The sequence below is a fragment of the Phalaenopsis equestris genome, unplaced genomic scaffold, assembly GCF_001263595.1.
Source record: "Phalaenopsis equestris unplaced genomic scaffold, ASM126359v1 Scaffold000812, whole genome shotgun sequence".
NCBI lineage: Eukaryota > Viridiplantae > Streptophyta > Magnoliopsida > Asparagales > Orchidaceae > Phalaenopsis > Phalaenopsis equestris.
In genome coordinates, this window is record NW_018165252.1 from 59,409 (window position 1) to 74,500 (window position 15,092).

Here is a 15,092-nt window from a genome sequence, read left to right on the forward strand (position 1 = left end):
TATCCTTTTGACCTCTTTGAAGACATTATCCCCTGATTTTTATCGAGAGTTTTCTTAGGTGACTTCGGTCATTTAAGATGTAATTAACTATAGGGGTTTGCCCTTATAGGAAGCTTTTCCGAACCCAGCTTAAAATAAACCCTATTTAATTATTTGTATTAAATAGGGGAACTTGTCGGCAAATAAAACGGTTTCACAGACCCAAACGGATGTCATATGTTTTCTTAGTTTATTTGATCGAGCCTCACCCTCAAGTTTTGTGTTTATCCATCGGGGTAGATACAAAATTTGAGGTAGAGTGCTCTTTCATTTAAACTATGGAAAATATGAGGTCAGTTTGATTTCATATTTTTCTAAAATTATATACATATATATACGTAAATTAAAACGTCCTTCCGAAGCGGGCGATGAGATTTCAATTCCGGCTGCCGACAGCTTCTTACGGGCGACCCCCCAAACTTTCTTTTAGTGCCGACAATGCGTATTTAATATTTACTCATCTCTTGTCGGTCTTATAGTGTTACATCCACACATAGTGATTTTTTCTTACTTGTTCATATTGCATGTCCCGTTTCCTTTGCTGTTTATGCTTTAATAGATAGTTGTTATTTACTGAGTTTGTCAAACTTATTCTTAATTTTTGCACAAGTTCCTTTCAACCACCCGTAGGACCGTGTCCACAGGAGTCAGCTTTTCAGTTTTAGTTTCTCAATTTTGGTATTTTGTTTAGTGTTTGTTTCTAACTATTGTATTTTTCTTTGTTGGGTCAGGGCAATTGTTCTATGTTATTATTTATATTTTGATTCAACTATTTTCTATTTTTAGTTCAGTTGTAATATTAAACTTTTAGCATTAATAAAATTTACCTTTCCTTTTATTTGCAATGAAAGTTTTTCTTTAAAAATACAAAACATATTCAAATCATTTTCTCATGCCTTGCGTTGCTGAGGTGTACCGCCTTCCGGATCTGGGTTGTGACAATTCCTATGATTTTCTTATTCTGATTTAAGTGTCCAGTAAATGCCTCAAGTCGAACATAAAAATAAGATATATTAGTAGAAAAAATGAGAAGTTGAATATTCTTGGAATCTTAATAAATATTTAAACACAACAAGATGACATTTTGAAAAAAAAAACTATTTGTGCTCATGATTATGATTCCAAAAAAAAAAAAAAAAAAAATCTAAGTTTTGTCTAGTTCCTAACCGTTAAAATAAGCCCACTACAATTATAAACAAATACAACTTTCTATCGTATCAAAGCTAAGAGTTTGTGCCTAAAATTATACTCTTTTTTTTTTTTTTACAGAGAACTTGGAATCAGCATAGTTCCTTATAGCCCTCTTGGGCGTGGATTTTTTGGCGGGAGAGCAGTTTTAGAAAGTATCTCGAGAGATAGTGCATTGGTAATAAGTTTGATATGTTGATTCTTATTTGATACTTATATTGCTTGATAAAACTTGTTAATGTTGGTTTAGGGTTTTGAAACTTGCTGCTTAAATCTTCATTATCAGATTTCACATCCAAGGTTCAGTGGAGAAAATCTTGGGAAGAACAAGTTGCTATATCAACGTTTAGAGAGACTTGCTGCGAAGCATCAATGCACAACAGCTCAGCTTGCTCTAGCTTGGATACTTCATCAAGGAGATGATGTTGTTCCCATCCCAGGTGAGCTTTAAAAAAGTATTATAAAGATTTATGTGAGCAAAAATACAAACAAAAGAAAAAGAAAAAGAAAAAGAAAAAGAAGAGAATAGATTTAATTAGTTGAAGACGTGAAAATGCATTTAGTTTTGGTGTTATATACTAAAATCACATAATTGCGTTACATGAGAACAAGTTGAATGCAAATGCTGCATAAGCTTTTTATCTGTTATGATCACTTTTAGAAGATATAAAGTGAGGATTTTCACACCCTAGGTTGGATACATTCCGGCGACATTCGACATGACAAAGGGATTGACCGCAACTTAAAATAAGTTTGAATTGTTAAACTCGATCAAATTTTTTTATAATTACAAAAAAATTAAAAACAATTAATTATAAGTAGAATATGTAAAAGTTGGCAAAATAAAGTAAATAGTATTATTTGCATCAAAAGAGCCCATTACCATAGTATAACAAAGAAGCAAAAACAGCTACTAATGCAGAAAAAACTGAAAAAAACCACTGCATAAGAATGAGATGGAGAGCTTTAAAAGTTTAAAACAACTAAGGGAAACAGCCTGGCCCCTTCATCTAGTTGGGGGGGGGGGGGGGGGGGAAAAAAAAAAAATAATAAAATAATTAAAAAAATATATGAAACAAAAGGAGTGTGCCAAGCTGATACTAATATGCGTGATTGAATTAGATGCATCTTCGGCAGAGCAAACAAACGAAAATATTACATTCAGTTTAGTTGAATGAAGAATTGAATGTTTATGTTAGTTTGATGATGCTTTAACCGGCTCGTGGAGTACTTCGACAATGCTTTGAAGTTTCTCACTGCTTTTTATTTGGACATTTTAATTAATGCAAAGATTTTATGAAATCAAACTTTATTCTCTTATGTTTATGGCCTAATTTAATTTTCTATTCTGAAGAATTTCCTGCCTACTTTCAAATTCTGGTTCTCATAGGTACAACTAAGATCGAGAACCTTGACAGCAATATAAACTCTTTGAAGGTGAAGTTTACCAATGATGACTTGACGGAAATTGCATCAGCAATTTCGGTTGAAGATGTTGCTGGTTCAAGAGTCTATGGCTTTATGGAAGCACATTCATGGAGGTACGCAGATACCCCAAATTCTATAATTGCATAAATTTTCCTTTTGCACACAACCACCACTGCAGTGTGCGCTATAGAGTTGTGTGTGTGTGTGTGTGAGAAAGGGAGAGAGAGAGAGAGAGAATAATTAGCAAAACTTGTTGCATTTGATTTATAAAAGCCTTTTCCCTGCAAAAATCTAAAATTTGGCAGTACTTAAAAATATAATTATGAAAATTCTTCACTATGACATTTGTAGAAGCTTTAAGGTGATTTTTTTATTTGAGGACTGATGGATGGGGTATTCGTAGTCCTAAGGGCTGTTGGATTTAGAGATCTATTGTTCCACTAAAGACTGTACATCAGCAGTGTCTTCTTTTAACAAAGGTTTTATCCAATCAGCTCTCAGTGACATATGTAGGAATAATTTTGGAAATAAATTTTTTATTTCCTTACTAGCAATATAATATCTAAAATTTAGAAAGGAGTTTCATATATTTTTGGTTTTCACACCACTGTTAGTAGCTTGGATTACATTTTTTCAACTTTTTGGGTGAATTTATCAGGAAAGAATTTTTGTATTTCCACCTCTGTTAGTCTGCTTTTATTTTACTGGAAGCCTTAATAAAAATCTCTTAAAACCCAAACACTCTTCATTTGCTGATGCTGAGTGCCACCATGATCATCAGGAGAACATCTTGATTTTCTGATTTGTTTTGTGACAATCAAACCCTTACCTTTTACCCTCACAGGTTCCCATGTCTAGGTTCTGGGAGGAGAAAACTTGGGTCAGAATTTTCTGATCCAAATTTAGTAGGATGAATTTTATAATCATTGTATTTACTTTGAGAAGAGTGCAAAATATGGCAATCAATTGAAAGTTTGTGTTGCACTTTTCTCGAAAGCTAATGCAATTATTTTAGGACTTATTCTGATTGAATTTTGGGTCAAGATATCCTCGATAGTCCAATCATGAATGTTGAGCGATAAAAAAAATCTTTAGTCCATATAATTCATAAATTTGTGGCTAATGGTGAAAAAATCTGAGAGTAGAAATCACCTTTCTAAATTTAAGAAAATTTCTTTATAATTACATAAATATGAACATTTTACTTTTAAATCATATAACTTCTACGTTTCTTAGGAAAAATAGATCACAGATTAAATGATTTATTAACATATTAGTATATACTATTTGTTAGTTCTTTTTATTTTCCATTGTGCCGTTCCCTTATTCATGCACCATCTATATAATTGATTAATTCAAGTTGCCATTATTACCAAGTCCTCCACTCTACTTTCAATCGTTTCTCTTTCCAAGATGTCTGACTGTCTTTTTATTTTCTTTTATATTTTGATTTTGGATGATTTTTGGTGGACGTTTGATTGTCAAAACTCTGAATCATATATAGTATTTTTTTGCCTTTATGTGTTGGGCTATTTCATATGTTTTGGGCCTTCTATTGTTGACCTTATAATATTTCAATCAGTTGCCTTTAACCCATGACTTCCATTTTCTTTTTTTTTTCTTTTTTAAAATTTTTATGGGATTAAAGTTCTAAGGTAGTTAACATAACTAGAGATTAAATCTTCCCACGATCGTTATGCTCTTATTATTATCTATGCTTTATAGTAATTGTGTATTTATAATCAGTTACTTATAATTAAATTATATATAAAAAAAAATTGCTACTGTAATCTCTTTTTATTATATTTGCATTTATCTCAAATTCATTCCACAATAATTTGCACTCATCCTACAATAATTTACTTTACTATTATAGTAAAATTTACGATATTGAAATACTTTTAGGGATCTGATCAACATGTTTAGATCATAAAAAATTTGGTGACAATTGTATATAGTTTAGGGTCCTATTTGGAAATAGAAAATATAGAGGAAGTAAAGGGTTTTATTTGTAAAGAAAGTTGTAAGGCTGTATAAGCCCAATTTTTCCATAAAAGTTTTCTAGCAATTTTATTTCAATTTGGTATCAGAGCCCTAACACTAGCAGCCAGTTGGCGTCCTCGTTGGTCTCGATCATTGTCGGTGCAACTCGATCGGTGCAGAGAGCAAGGATTGATCTTCCTTTCTTTCGTGAATCGCGATAGATGGATTGCAAAGCACGACAGATGGGATCGCGGATCATAGCAGATGGGATCGCGACAGACGAGTGTTGGGAAGGCACCCACGCGATCGCGACAGTCATGACGGGAGAGTGTCTCACAGAGTTCGGTCAGGAAGGGCTTCTACGTCTTGCTGTGAGAGGAAGGAGTGGAGCAGGGCTTCGTCTGGTGGTCTTTCGTACACAACAGTCCCGCCGTTGCCATCGCCGTGAGAAACAACTTGGAATTGCCACTCGAGAGTGAGGAAGTCAGCTGAGCAGGGCCTTTGTTTCTGGAGTTGCACTTGACGATATGAAGGCGAAGGATCGAAGTGGTTATGGTTTGGCACACGACACAAAGGGACTGTGGCTTCATGCTGACTAAGGCAAAGTGGATCGCACAAACTTGCAGGAAGTCGTGTGTGATCTGTGGGATCTAGACTTGATTTTTGTGATTGAGAATGTCAGAAGATGGAGATAGTACAAGAGGTAAGAGATTGAAACTTCTGAGGAAGATGGATCCTTAAGTTCTGAAGGTCTTAGTTGATCTCATAAGGGAGCTAGTGTCTTGGCAGGAGCCACTACCTCAGCACATGCTCTGACACAAGTGAAGCTAGATCTCTCTTCTTTGGATTTGAAGTTCAATGGACCGACCACATATTTGAATCGATTGCATCAGATCGAGGCTGCTCTAGTAGGGAAGATACTAGAAGGATACCTGACGGTGGTCGAGCCAAAGAGTAACATTGCTGAGAGGGATGAGTGGAGAACCATACATGCCTGACTTTACATCTGGTTCCTCAACTCAATGGTTCCATCGATTGCCTCATCAGTGGATGACATCAGAAAGTGAGCGACATTTAGGAAAAACTGAAGAAGATCTATGTTGGAGTTGAGAACCACATGAGGGCGTTCCAGATTTAGCATGAGATAGAGGCAGTGGTTCAGGGTGATAGACCGATTCGGGAGTACTCCATAAATCTGGAGCGGCTGTGGTAAGATCTTGTTTACTTCTCATCTATGTCAAGCTGTAGTGATCCAGGGTGCAAGAAGGGGAGATCTTTGCACAGATGGGGAATATGCAATTTTTGGCTCATATGAACCCACTTTTGATCAGAGGAGATCGATCCTCTTAGCCCAAGCAACGATTCCTTCATTGGATTAGACCATCACAGTGATGATACAGGAGGAGAGTCGCATGAGGCTACACTTTGAGTCGAGTTGAATTTCAGGCATGCGATCGGTTTTTGCATGACAGATGTTCAGGTGGAAACCCGCAGATTTTACAACTGTTGAGATGTAAGACACTTGAGCAAGGCTTGTCCAAAGCCACCAAAGGAGAGATAATGGTGGACGTGGACAATCTAGAGGCCGTGGTCGTAATAGTGGAGGCCAAAGAGGCGACAGAGGGGGCTATTGGGCAAATCTGATGGTAGCAGAGAAAGAGGGAGAGATAGAGGTGATATTTATCGATTAGTATCACGATCTCTTGTAGATGCTGAAGATGAAGCCAAAAACAACAGGTGATGTGACTAAGAATGCATTGCTTTATCATCAACAAATAGGAACATTGCTACTTATGCTCATTCAGCCAAAGATACTCGTCATACACATGCTCTTGCCTCTATATTCACAATAAGATCATCAGAATGAATAGTAGATTCTGACGCATCTCGACATGTGACAGGTAATGTTTGTGAGTTTGATTCCTATACTCATCTAACAGTTCCAGAGAACATTCAGACAACTGATGATACAACACATCTTGTGGTTGGTAAGGGTACAATGAGATGTACCAATTCTATGACTTTTTCTAATATTTTGCTTGCTGATTTCTTTTCAGTTAAACTTTTATTGATTAGTGTCATTATTCTCCAACTAAAATATGTTATTTCTTTTAATATTCTTAGGGTGATCTTTTAAAACAAGGGGACTGGCCGGAGACTTGGGATTGACACCTGACATAGTGGACCCTGGTACTTCGATAGAGAGGGGATGGACTCAACACTGACATCCATGGCAAAATGTGTTGGAGTTGGAGGATCTGGGAGTACGGAGGATGTGTTGTTGTTACATCACAGACGCATATGACACTAGGGTTGTAAGCGAGCTGAGCTTGAGCGAGCTCAGGGTTGGCTCGTGTTCGGCTCATTCGAAATTGTTCGTGTTCAAAATCGACTCGTGTTCAAAAACGGCTCGTGAACAGTGTGTTCGTTTTCGGCTCGATTTAAATATTTGTGTTTATGTTCGGCTCGAAATTGACTCGTTAAAATTAAACTGAAAAAATAAATGTTGAGTGCTGGATTTAAACCTGAACCAAATGTATGCAAAATAAGGTGCATAACCACATTATCACAAGAACAAACTTAGATATAAATATATATAATATATTATTATATAAATAATATGTGTAATATATTTTTATATAAATAATTATATAACTTTTTTTATTTCGAGCTAAAACGAGCCGAACACGAGTGAACAAAGAGCTGTTCGTGTTCGACTCGTTTATAATTCGAGCTTTAAAAATTTGTTCGTGTTCAACTCGTTTACTTGACGAACAAGCCGAACACGAGCTGTTTGCGAACAACGAACTTTTTTGACAGCCTTATATGACACTCTTCATTTTGTTTTTTGAGTCGCTTGTATCAGCCTTTGTATGAGAAGACAAATAAACAAAAAATTGTGTGTGATGCATGTGAGTTGGGTAACCTTTAGTCTCTAGTAATAGGAGTTCTTGTGTTTTTGATTTGGTGCATTCAGATGTATGAGGACATTGTTTTACAACTTCGATGAATGACTATAGATATTTTGTGACTTTCATTGATTATTTTTCTTATGTTACTCGATTATATCTGACGAGAAACAAAAGTAATGTGTTTGCCTCCTTTAAAGGTTTTCACAGGGCAATTCAGACTCAAGACAGTGCAATAGCGAAGATATTGAAGTCTGATAATGAGACAAAATATACTGACAAGACGTTTGGAGAGTACATGTCAGCCCAGGGGATGCAACATCAAATCACTTATATATATACACCGACACGAGATACCTTCTAGAGGTAGCTCGAAGCATGATGATCTCGATGAGTATCCCAAAACATGTGTGGAGGCAAGCTGTTTTGATAGTCACTCAATTGATCAACATAATGCTTTCAAGGGTGTTAGGATGGTAATATCCTTGTGAGTTGTTGAAAGGAGATAATGACGAGATCTTCCCATTGACGGTATTTGGTTGTGTATGTTTCATGAAGGACAATAGACCATCAATAAAAAAGCTGGATCCTGGAGCTGTGAAGTGTGTTTTTTTGGGTTATTCTGCTATTCATAAGGGATATGTTTGTTAGAGCTCAATAGAGAAGATATTATTTGTGAGCATGGACGTGACTTTTAAAGAATTCAAACCGTACTTCTCCTTCGAGGTGACCTCACCCTTTGGTGTCTCTTTAGATGATGGAAGTATAAGATGAGAGGGGGAGAGTAGTGATGGTAAGAGATTGATAGATGTGGGAACGAGACCTTGTCCCATTGTGTGGGAATGATCGAATGAGGAAGAGCTAATTCCTGAGGAAAATGAGCCCAAAGGTGGTGGTATTCAAGCCCCGAGGGGAGCTGAGGGTGTATATAAGGAGGCAAAATAAGAGAACTGTGTCTGTTGTGCCACTTGTGCCAACAAGTCCCGTGTCTTGATCTAACCCGACTCCTGTGGCACGTATACCATCCACCTCAAAATCCGATTACATAGTTGATATGATTTCTCTCCATTCTTCTCACATTCTCATGACTTTAAGGAGGGCCTCTCACATTAATGCGGGTTGTTCTTCTGATCTTTATTCTCCTGATTTTTTTCTTATTTCTCTCATGGCTTTGCTCAGTTTGCCTCATACTCTAACAATTTACCTATATACAGAGAATTCATTACATCTTTGGACACTGATTCTATACCTAAGTGTTGGGAGGTAGCTAAGGAGAATCTAAAGTGGAAGGCTGCCATGCTGGAGGAACTTGGTGCTCTCGTTAAGAACAAGAAATGGGAGCCCACATTGCTGCCAACAGGAAAAAAAACAGTTGGGCGCAAATGGGTCTTCACAGTGAAGCAAATCCTATAAGGAAAGATTAATCGCTACAATTCACGGTTGGTGGCGAAAGGGTATAACCAGATGTATAACATTGACTATGATGAGACATTTGCACTAGTGACAAAGATGAGCACGGTTATGACACTCGTCTTCTTGGCTGTGAATAGTGAATTGATGTTACACCAACTGAATGTGAAGAATGCATTTCTTCATGGGGATCTGCTAGAGGTGTACTTGGAGATAACTCTGGGCTTTGACATAAACCAAATAGTGGGCATGATATGTAGGCTGAGAAAGTCACTTTACAGTTTGAAACAATCTCTTCGTTCTGAGTTTGAAAAGTTTTGGAGAGCAATGATAGGCATGGGCTATTGACAGATCAATGTCGACCAAACAGTGTTCTGTCGATGACATGATTGTCATATTACTATTCTTGCTGTGTATATGGATGATATGATTGTCACTGGTGATGATGAGCGAGATATTGCTCAATTGAAGACAAGCCTGGGTAAAGAGTTTGAGGTGAAGGATCTAGGACAACTTAGATACTTTCTTGGTATTGAGGTGACTCGTGGAGCAGAGGGGATTGTTTTATCTCACAGAGACAAACATTTTGGAGTGCAAACTCGCAATTACACTAATTGATCGGAAGGGAAAGTTGAGCATAGAGGTAGGAGAGTCAGTTGATCATGAGAGGTACCAGAGGTTGATAGGTCGTCTCATCTATCTGAGTCAAACTCATCCTGACATATAATTTGTAGTAAGCGTAGTGAGTTGCTACATGCATGATCCGAGGAAGGGCAACATGGATGCAATGAATCAAATTCTAAGATATCTGAAGAGTGCACCAGGGAAGTGGTTGATTTTCAGAAAAAATAGGCACTCAGACATTGAGGGCTACTGAGATTCTGATTGGGCTAGCTGTGCCGATGACATGAGGTCCACATCAGGATACTGCATGATTGTAAGGGCCAATTTGGTCCCTTGGAAGAGCAAGAAGCAGTCGGTAGTTGTGAGGTCGACAACAGAGGCAGAATACAGGGCCATGACCTTGAGAGTTGCCAAGATTTTATGATTGAGAACTCTATTGGTAGAGCTCAAGGTGGATCAAGGAGCTCAAATGAAGTTGTGGTGCGACAACAAGTCAACAATCAACATTACCAACAACCCGGTGTCACTATAGAACCAAGCATGTGGAGATTGATAAGTTCTTCATCAAGGAGAAGCTGAATAGTGGACTGCTAGAGATAAGTGATGTAGCTACTAGAGAGCAAGTAGCTGACTGCCTCATCAAGGGACTTAGCTCATTAGATCTATCCAAATTGTGTAACAAGATGAGATTAGTGAATATTTTTTGTCCATCGTTTTGTAGGGGGCGGGGGGGGGGGGAGTTGTGGGGTCCTATTTGTAAATAAGAAATATAGAAGAAATCAAGGGTTTTATTTATAAAGAAGTTGTAAGGCTATATAATCCCAATTCTTCCATGAAAGTTTTTTTAGCAATTTTATTTCAATTAAATGTCTTGTGAAGACCATGCTAATTGAATCAAAACACAGATAGAGAACCAAATATCTTCATAGTAACCCCAGCAACAAATTCATTTAGTTTTTCAGTGGATGTGATATAAAGAAAGAAAATACCGGGATTCATATTTTGAGTGAATCCATACCATATTAAATTAATTCTAATTTTAGTTTATAACAGCTAGCAACTGTTTCATTAATTTGAATTAGGTTTCACCTAGGCTGAACTCAGCCGTACTGGATTTAAGCTTGAGCTTGGTTTTTTGAGTTAGTTCACATGCTTGCAAATTTATTATGAAATAAAGGAAATAATTTTGATACTGTAATTGTTGGGTTAAAATAATTAAAAATGGAGAAATTAAAAGAGAGATGATAAGAAAGCATTTTATACAAGTAATTAAAATGCTTTTTTCCTAATTTCTTATCAAATTTGTACTCAATTTATTGAATGCTAATTTTTTTAACGTACCATATGGTGATATTTTTAAAATTAGTGGTCCTTGCGCTAGTAAGTCAAGTTGGAGTTAGCTTAAGCTTGACTTGTTAGCTCATTAAACTTGATCCATGAGTCATTTATTGAGCCGAGCTTCATCCGGCGCATGAATCAAGTCAACTCGATTACACCCCTAGTCTCTCCAAATTCCCAATAATATCAAATCTATAAACTTTTGAAAAAATTGATTTCCCTTTATAAATTGGTGCTGATATTTTATTGGTCCAATTAAAAAACTGGACTTGAACATCAAGCCTATTGAAAGTTATTTTCTTGCAAAATGTATAGTATTATAATAACATCATTAATAACGCATTATTACATTTGATACTTATTTACTGAAAAAAGTTTACAATAATAATAAAGTTGTATATTTGAAACAACCATATGCCAGAAAAGAGAAAGCGCACGTTGAGTAAATCTCTGTTTATTACATTAGCATCATAGTTCGCACAAAATCATCATAATTGACTTTCCCATCACCATCAAAGTCTGCCTCTTTGATCATCTGCTCAGCCTCCTCATCTGTTAATTTCTCACCAAGACTAATCAACACATTTTTCAGCTGAAAAAAAAAAGAAAATTGAAAATTGGAGTTTATAGCATTTACATACAATTAACAATAGAATTCAAGTTAGAAGACACTTATTCCTGGATTGCTAGAGAATTTATTTAGGGGGATTTACATACATGTCACATAATTCTTATGTATTTACATACCTAACACTCGAAACTTAAAAATCACATCAGAAATATCACTTTTTCTAATGTTAAATATACCTTTTCATTGACACATTTTGATGCTATAATGATACTAAAATGTTAGAATAGTAATTATTAAAATTTAGGCGTTAAATATGTAAATATATGAGAATTATGTGTTACGTATGTACATTACTCTAGAAAGAGCTTTCTTGCAAATCAGGGACAGAACAAAGTTTTTTACATAAATAAACCCTTACAAGTATGTAGTTCCTTAATAAAATATCATTATGCAGAGTTTAAATACAGGGATCAAATATATATTTCAATAATAAAGTTCAAAACTGAAAACAATTTTTAAAATTCAAGTAATATGAAGCAAACTCCATAGCATAGGATAAAAAACAATAATATAATATGCAACATGGTTTAACAAAAGTTTTTGAGTTATTCCCAAGACTGCATGAAGGAGAAGGAAATTAATGCCTTGTGAACCTAACCTCAGTAGCCGATATGAACCCTTTTTGATCTCTGTCAAACACTTTAAAAACTTCCTTTAGTTCATCTTCTTTGTTTATCTCCTGTAAATTGGTATATAAAAAGCAAAAGGCAAAAGTTTATCACAGTAAGTTATTTAAGTTATATTTAACTTATTTGAAAAATTGAAAAAGAAAATTTAATGTTAGCAAGTAAAAAATTATAAATGTCATGATTCGTTGAATGTTTCAATCATCTAAATCCTCTGATGAGTCTGTTCACCTCTGCAATTTCTGTAGTTAGATTGAAGAGCTCTGTCAGATCAAAGCTTCCTCTAACATCAAAATCAATATGGTTGATAATATCTGTAATTTCTATGTTTGATGAGGTTCTCCCAATTGATTTCATGATGGCAATCATCTCTTCCATTGTGATGCATCCTCCTGTGATGGCAGAACAAGTCAATCACTTAGAAGAAGCACACATTGACTGAAAGAAAATTAAAAAAAAAAAAAAAGGAAGTTTATATACATACCAAACAATTTTTCTGTATTGACATATTGCACTTGTAATACCTTGGTGTTATAAACCCATGCATGAAAGTGTGTATTTCATTTTTAAAAAGATAGTGATGGAGGTATTTTTAATGTGATGTTAAAGATTTGAGTGACATGCATATAAATATGAGTGTTTATGTGTTACATGCGTGACTACATAAGAATTGTGTGGTATGTAAGTAAATGCCCCAAAAAACTATTAATTATGTTATTGGTTGCTTGGTTTTAAGTGAGAAGTATAGTTTACCAAAACAATTATTGATGCATTATGAATCCTAATCAAGAATTAAGGCTAGACCAAAGTCTATATTGAAGCATGTCGATCATGAAATTTAAATTGCATTTCTTTAATTAGATTTATTTTAATTTAAAGTAGGATTTTGAAATTTATTTTTGACTTAAAATAGGATGAATTACCATTTTGTGTTATATTTTGTTTAAATTTAAATTATTTGTCAGAACTAGATTTTATTTTATATCAATTTATTATTATATTGTACTCTACTTCTTTAAATAGAGGTTATGATTTGTAAATTATATTGATCATTGAATGAATTGATTTATTATTGATCATTGAATGAATTGAAATTATAGGATTCATTTTCACTTGTTGTCTCTCTCTCCCTCTCTCTTTCTAAGTTCCTCCCTTTGCACTAAATTATTCTCATCATTCTACCACCCTAGTTATTGTTATTAACACTAATGAATTATATTACTATCTCTGTTTTAAAAGGCATTAATGGGAAACACTCTGGGCATGCCCCGAGGCGAGGCTCGAGGCAAAATGCCTAGACCAATGAGAGGGGCATGATCCGCTAGGGTCGTGAGCCCCCACAAGGAATTAATTTTGCATCCCACTGGGGCGCACGCCTCCATCTCTTTAAAAGAAAATAAAAATCTAATCGCACTCAAAACTTCATATCTACCCAATTTCATTGCAACCATCTCTCCCCTGCACTTTTCTGCTGGCAAAAAAAACTCTGAAAGGGCTGTGTGATCTAACCGCCTCCTTCCCTTCCATTCATCTTCCAATTGCACACAAAGAGAGCATTTGAAGTTCGACACCCGTCAGACCTGCACTCCTCCCTTCCCAGTTGCACGCAGAGACTCCCGCAGGCCAACAAAAATAGAAACATTGCATGGAGACCTGGTCTAAAAATATAAGCACAAATTAATATGCAGATTTCACCGTAGATGCAGTGATTTCACCGTAGCTATAATGAAATCTGCATCTAAGTCATTTTGAATGTAAATTTTGACATGAATTTTGACGTTTTATTTTCTTTATTTTAATGTGCATTATTAGTAGGTAATTTATAATGAAAGGGTTGATTGTGTGACTGGTAGTACTCATGTTAGCAGAATAAATTTGCATGACAATATACAATAAGCATACTCAATGAAAAATATTTCAGGTATTTTACAATCTGAGTGTGTAGTGGAACAATATAAATAGGATGAAATAACATCTTGCCGGCATACATAAGAACATTAAACCATGCACTAAGACTCCCATTGAAGTTTAAGAGCAAAAAAACATTAGAAGAATATGCAAAAGCTAAAGCATAACATGACAGTGTATTAAGTGACATTAGAAGTAGTGCAAGAAGTACCTGCGAATGTCTAAATGTCACTAATTCATAATTACTAGACTCGGAGGACACCTAGACTTAGAGGATCAATAGATTATTTCAAATAGTTGAACAGATGGAAGAAGTACGAATTTAATTAATTTTCTTGTTAATAGTCTAGCTGAAACTTTTTTTTCTTAAATCTTTGGATGCTTCTGATGCTATAAAGAGTGATGAATTATTATTTACTTATTTGGATCATATGATTGAGAAAGTAGGGGGAAAATATGGTATAAACTATAACAGATAATGAGTCAAATTATGCGATTGCGGGTAAAATGTAATGAAAGAAAGACAACATATCTATTGGACGCATTGTGCAACTCATTATATTGACCTCATGTTAGAAGAAGTTGGAAAGCTAAAGATTTATGAAAGCACACTTGCAAAAACAAAAGAAGTTAAATTCACTAATGGGCACACATGGGTTTATGGGTTGGTGACATCTTTTATAAATGAGAGGGAACTCGTTCGTCCAACCATCACACAGTTTGCTACTGTATATTTGACTCTTCAAAGCATTTACAAACATAAGCAATCACTTCAGACAATGTTCTTTTTAGATGCTTGGTGTTCTAGTCAATGGGCTAAAAAAACAAAAGGTATAAAAGCTAGAGCTATTAGTTTGTTATATCCATATTTTTAGGTTCATCTTGCTTACTGTGTCAATAGTTTTGTGTTATTTGCAAATGTTCTAAGAGAGATTGACTCAGAAGAAAGACCAACTATGAGTTATATTTAGGAGTTAATGGATTCAACAAGAGAAAAAATTGCTTTTA

At 35.3% G+C, this 15,092-nt stretch overlaps 2 protein-coding genes across 2 annotated transcripts in view; one reads left to right on the forward strand and one right to left on the reverse strand.

Moving 5' to 3' along the window:
* The window catches only part of LOC110031425 (probable aldo-keto reductase 1), a 16,224-nt gene extending 13,290 nt beyond the window's left edge, over positions 1 to 2,934 (forward strand). Inside the window, exons 5-7 of the mRNA XM_020734607.1 lie at positions 1,309 to 1,405; positions 1,514 to 1,667; positions 2,618 to 2,934. Coding sequence (XP_020590266.1) covers positions 1,309 to 1,405; positions 1,514 to 1,667; positions 2,618 to 2,802 — 436 coding nt within the window. The 3' untranslated portion in view covers positions 2,803 to 2,934. The remainder of the gene's footprint in view (positions 1 to 1,308; positions 1,406 to 1,513; positions 1,668 to 2,617) is intronic.
* An 8,316-nt stretch (positions 2,935 to 11,250) lies between these two features.
* On the reverse strand, positions 11,251 to 12,887 carry LOC110031424 (calmodulin-like). Its single transcript, XM_020734606.1, has 3 exons — positions 12,408 to 12,887; positions 12,149 to 12,229; positions 11,251 to 11,511 (listed from the first exon to the last, which is right to left on the reverse strand). Exons 1-3 carry the CDS (start codon positions 12,552 to 12,554, stop codon positions 11,377 to 11,379), a joined length of 363 nt encoding a protein of 120 aa, XP_020590265.1. The 5' UTR covers positions 12,555 to 12,887; the 3' UTR covers positions 11,251 to 11,376.
* Positions 12,888 to 15,092: the final 2,205 nt, after the last annotated feature.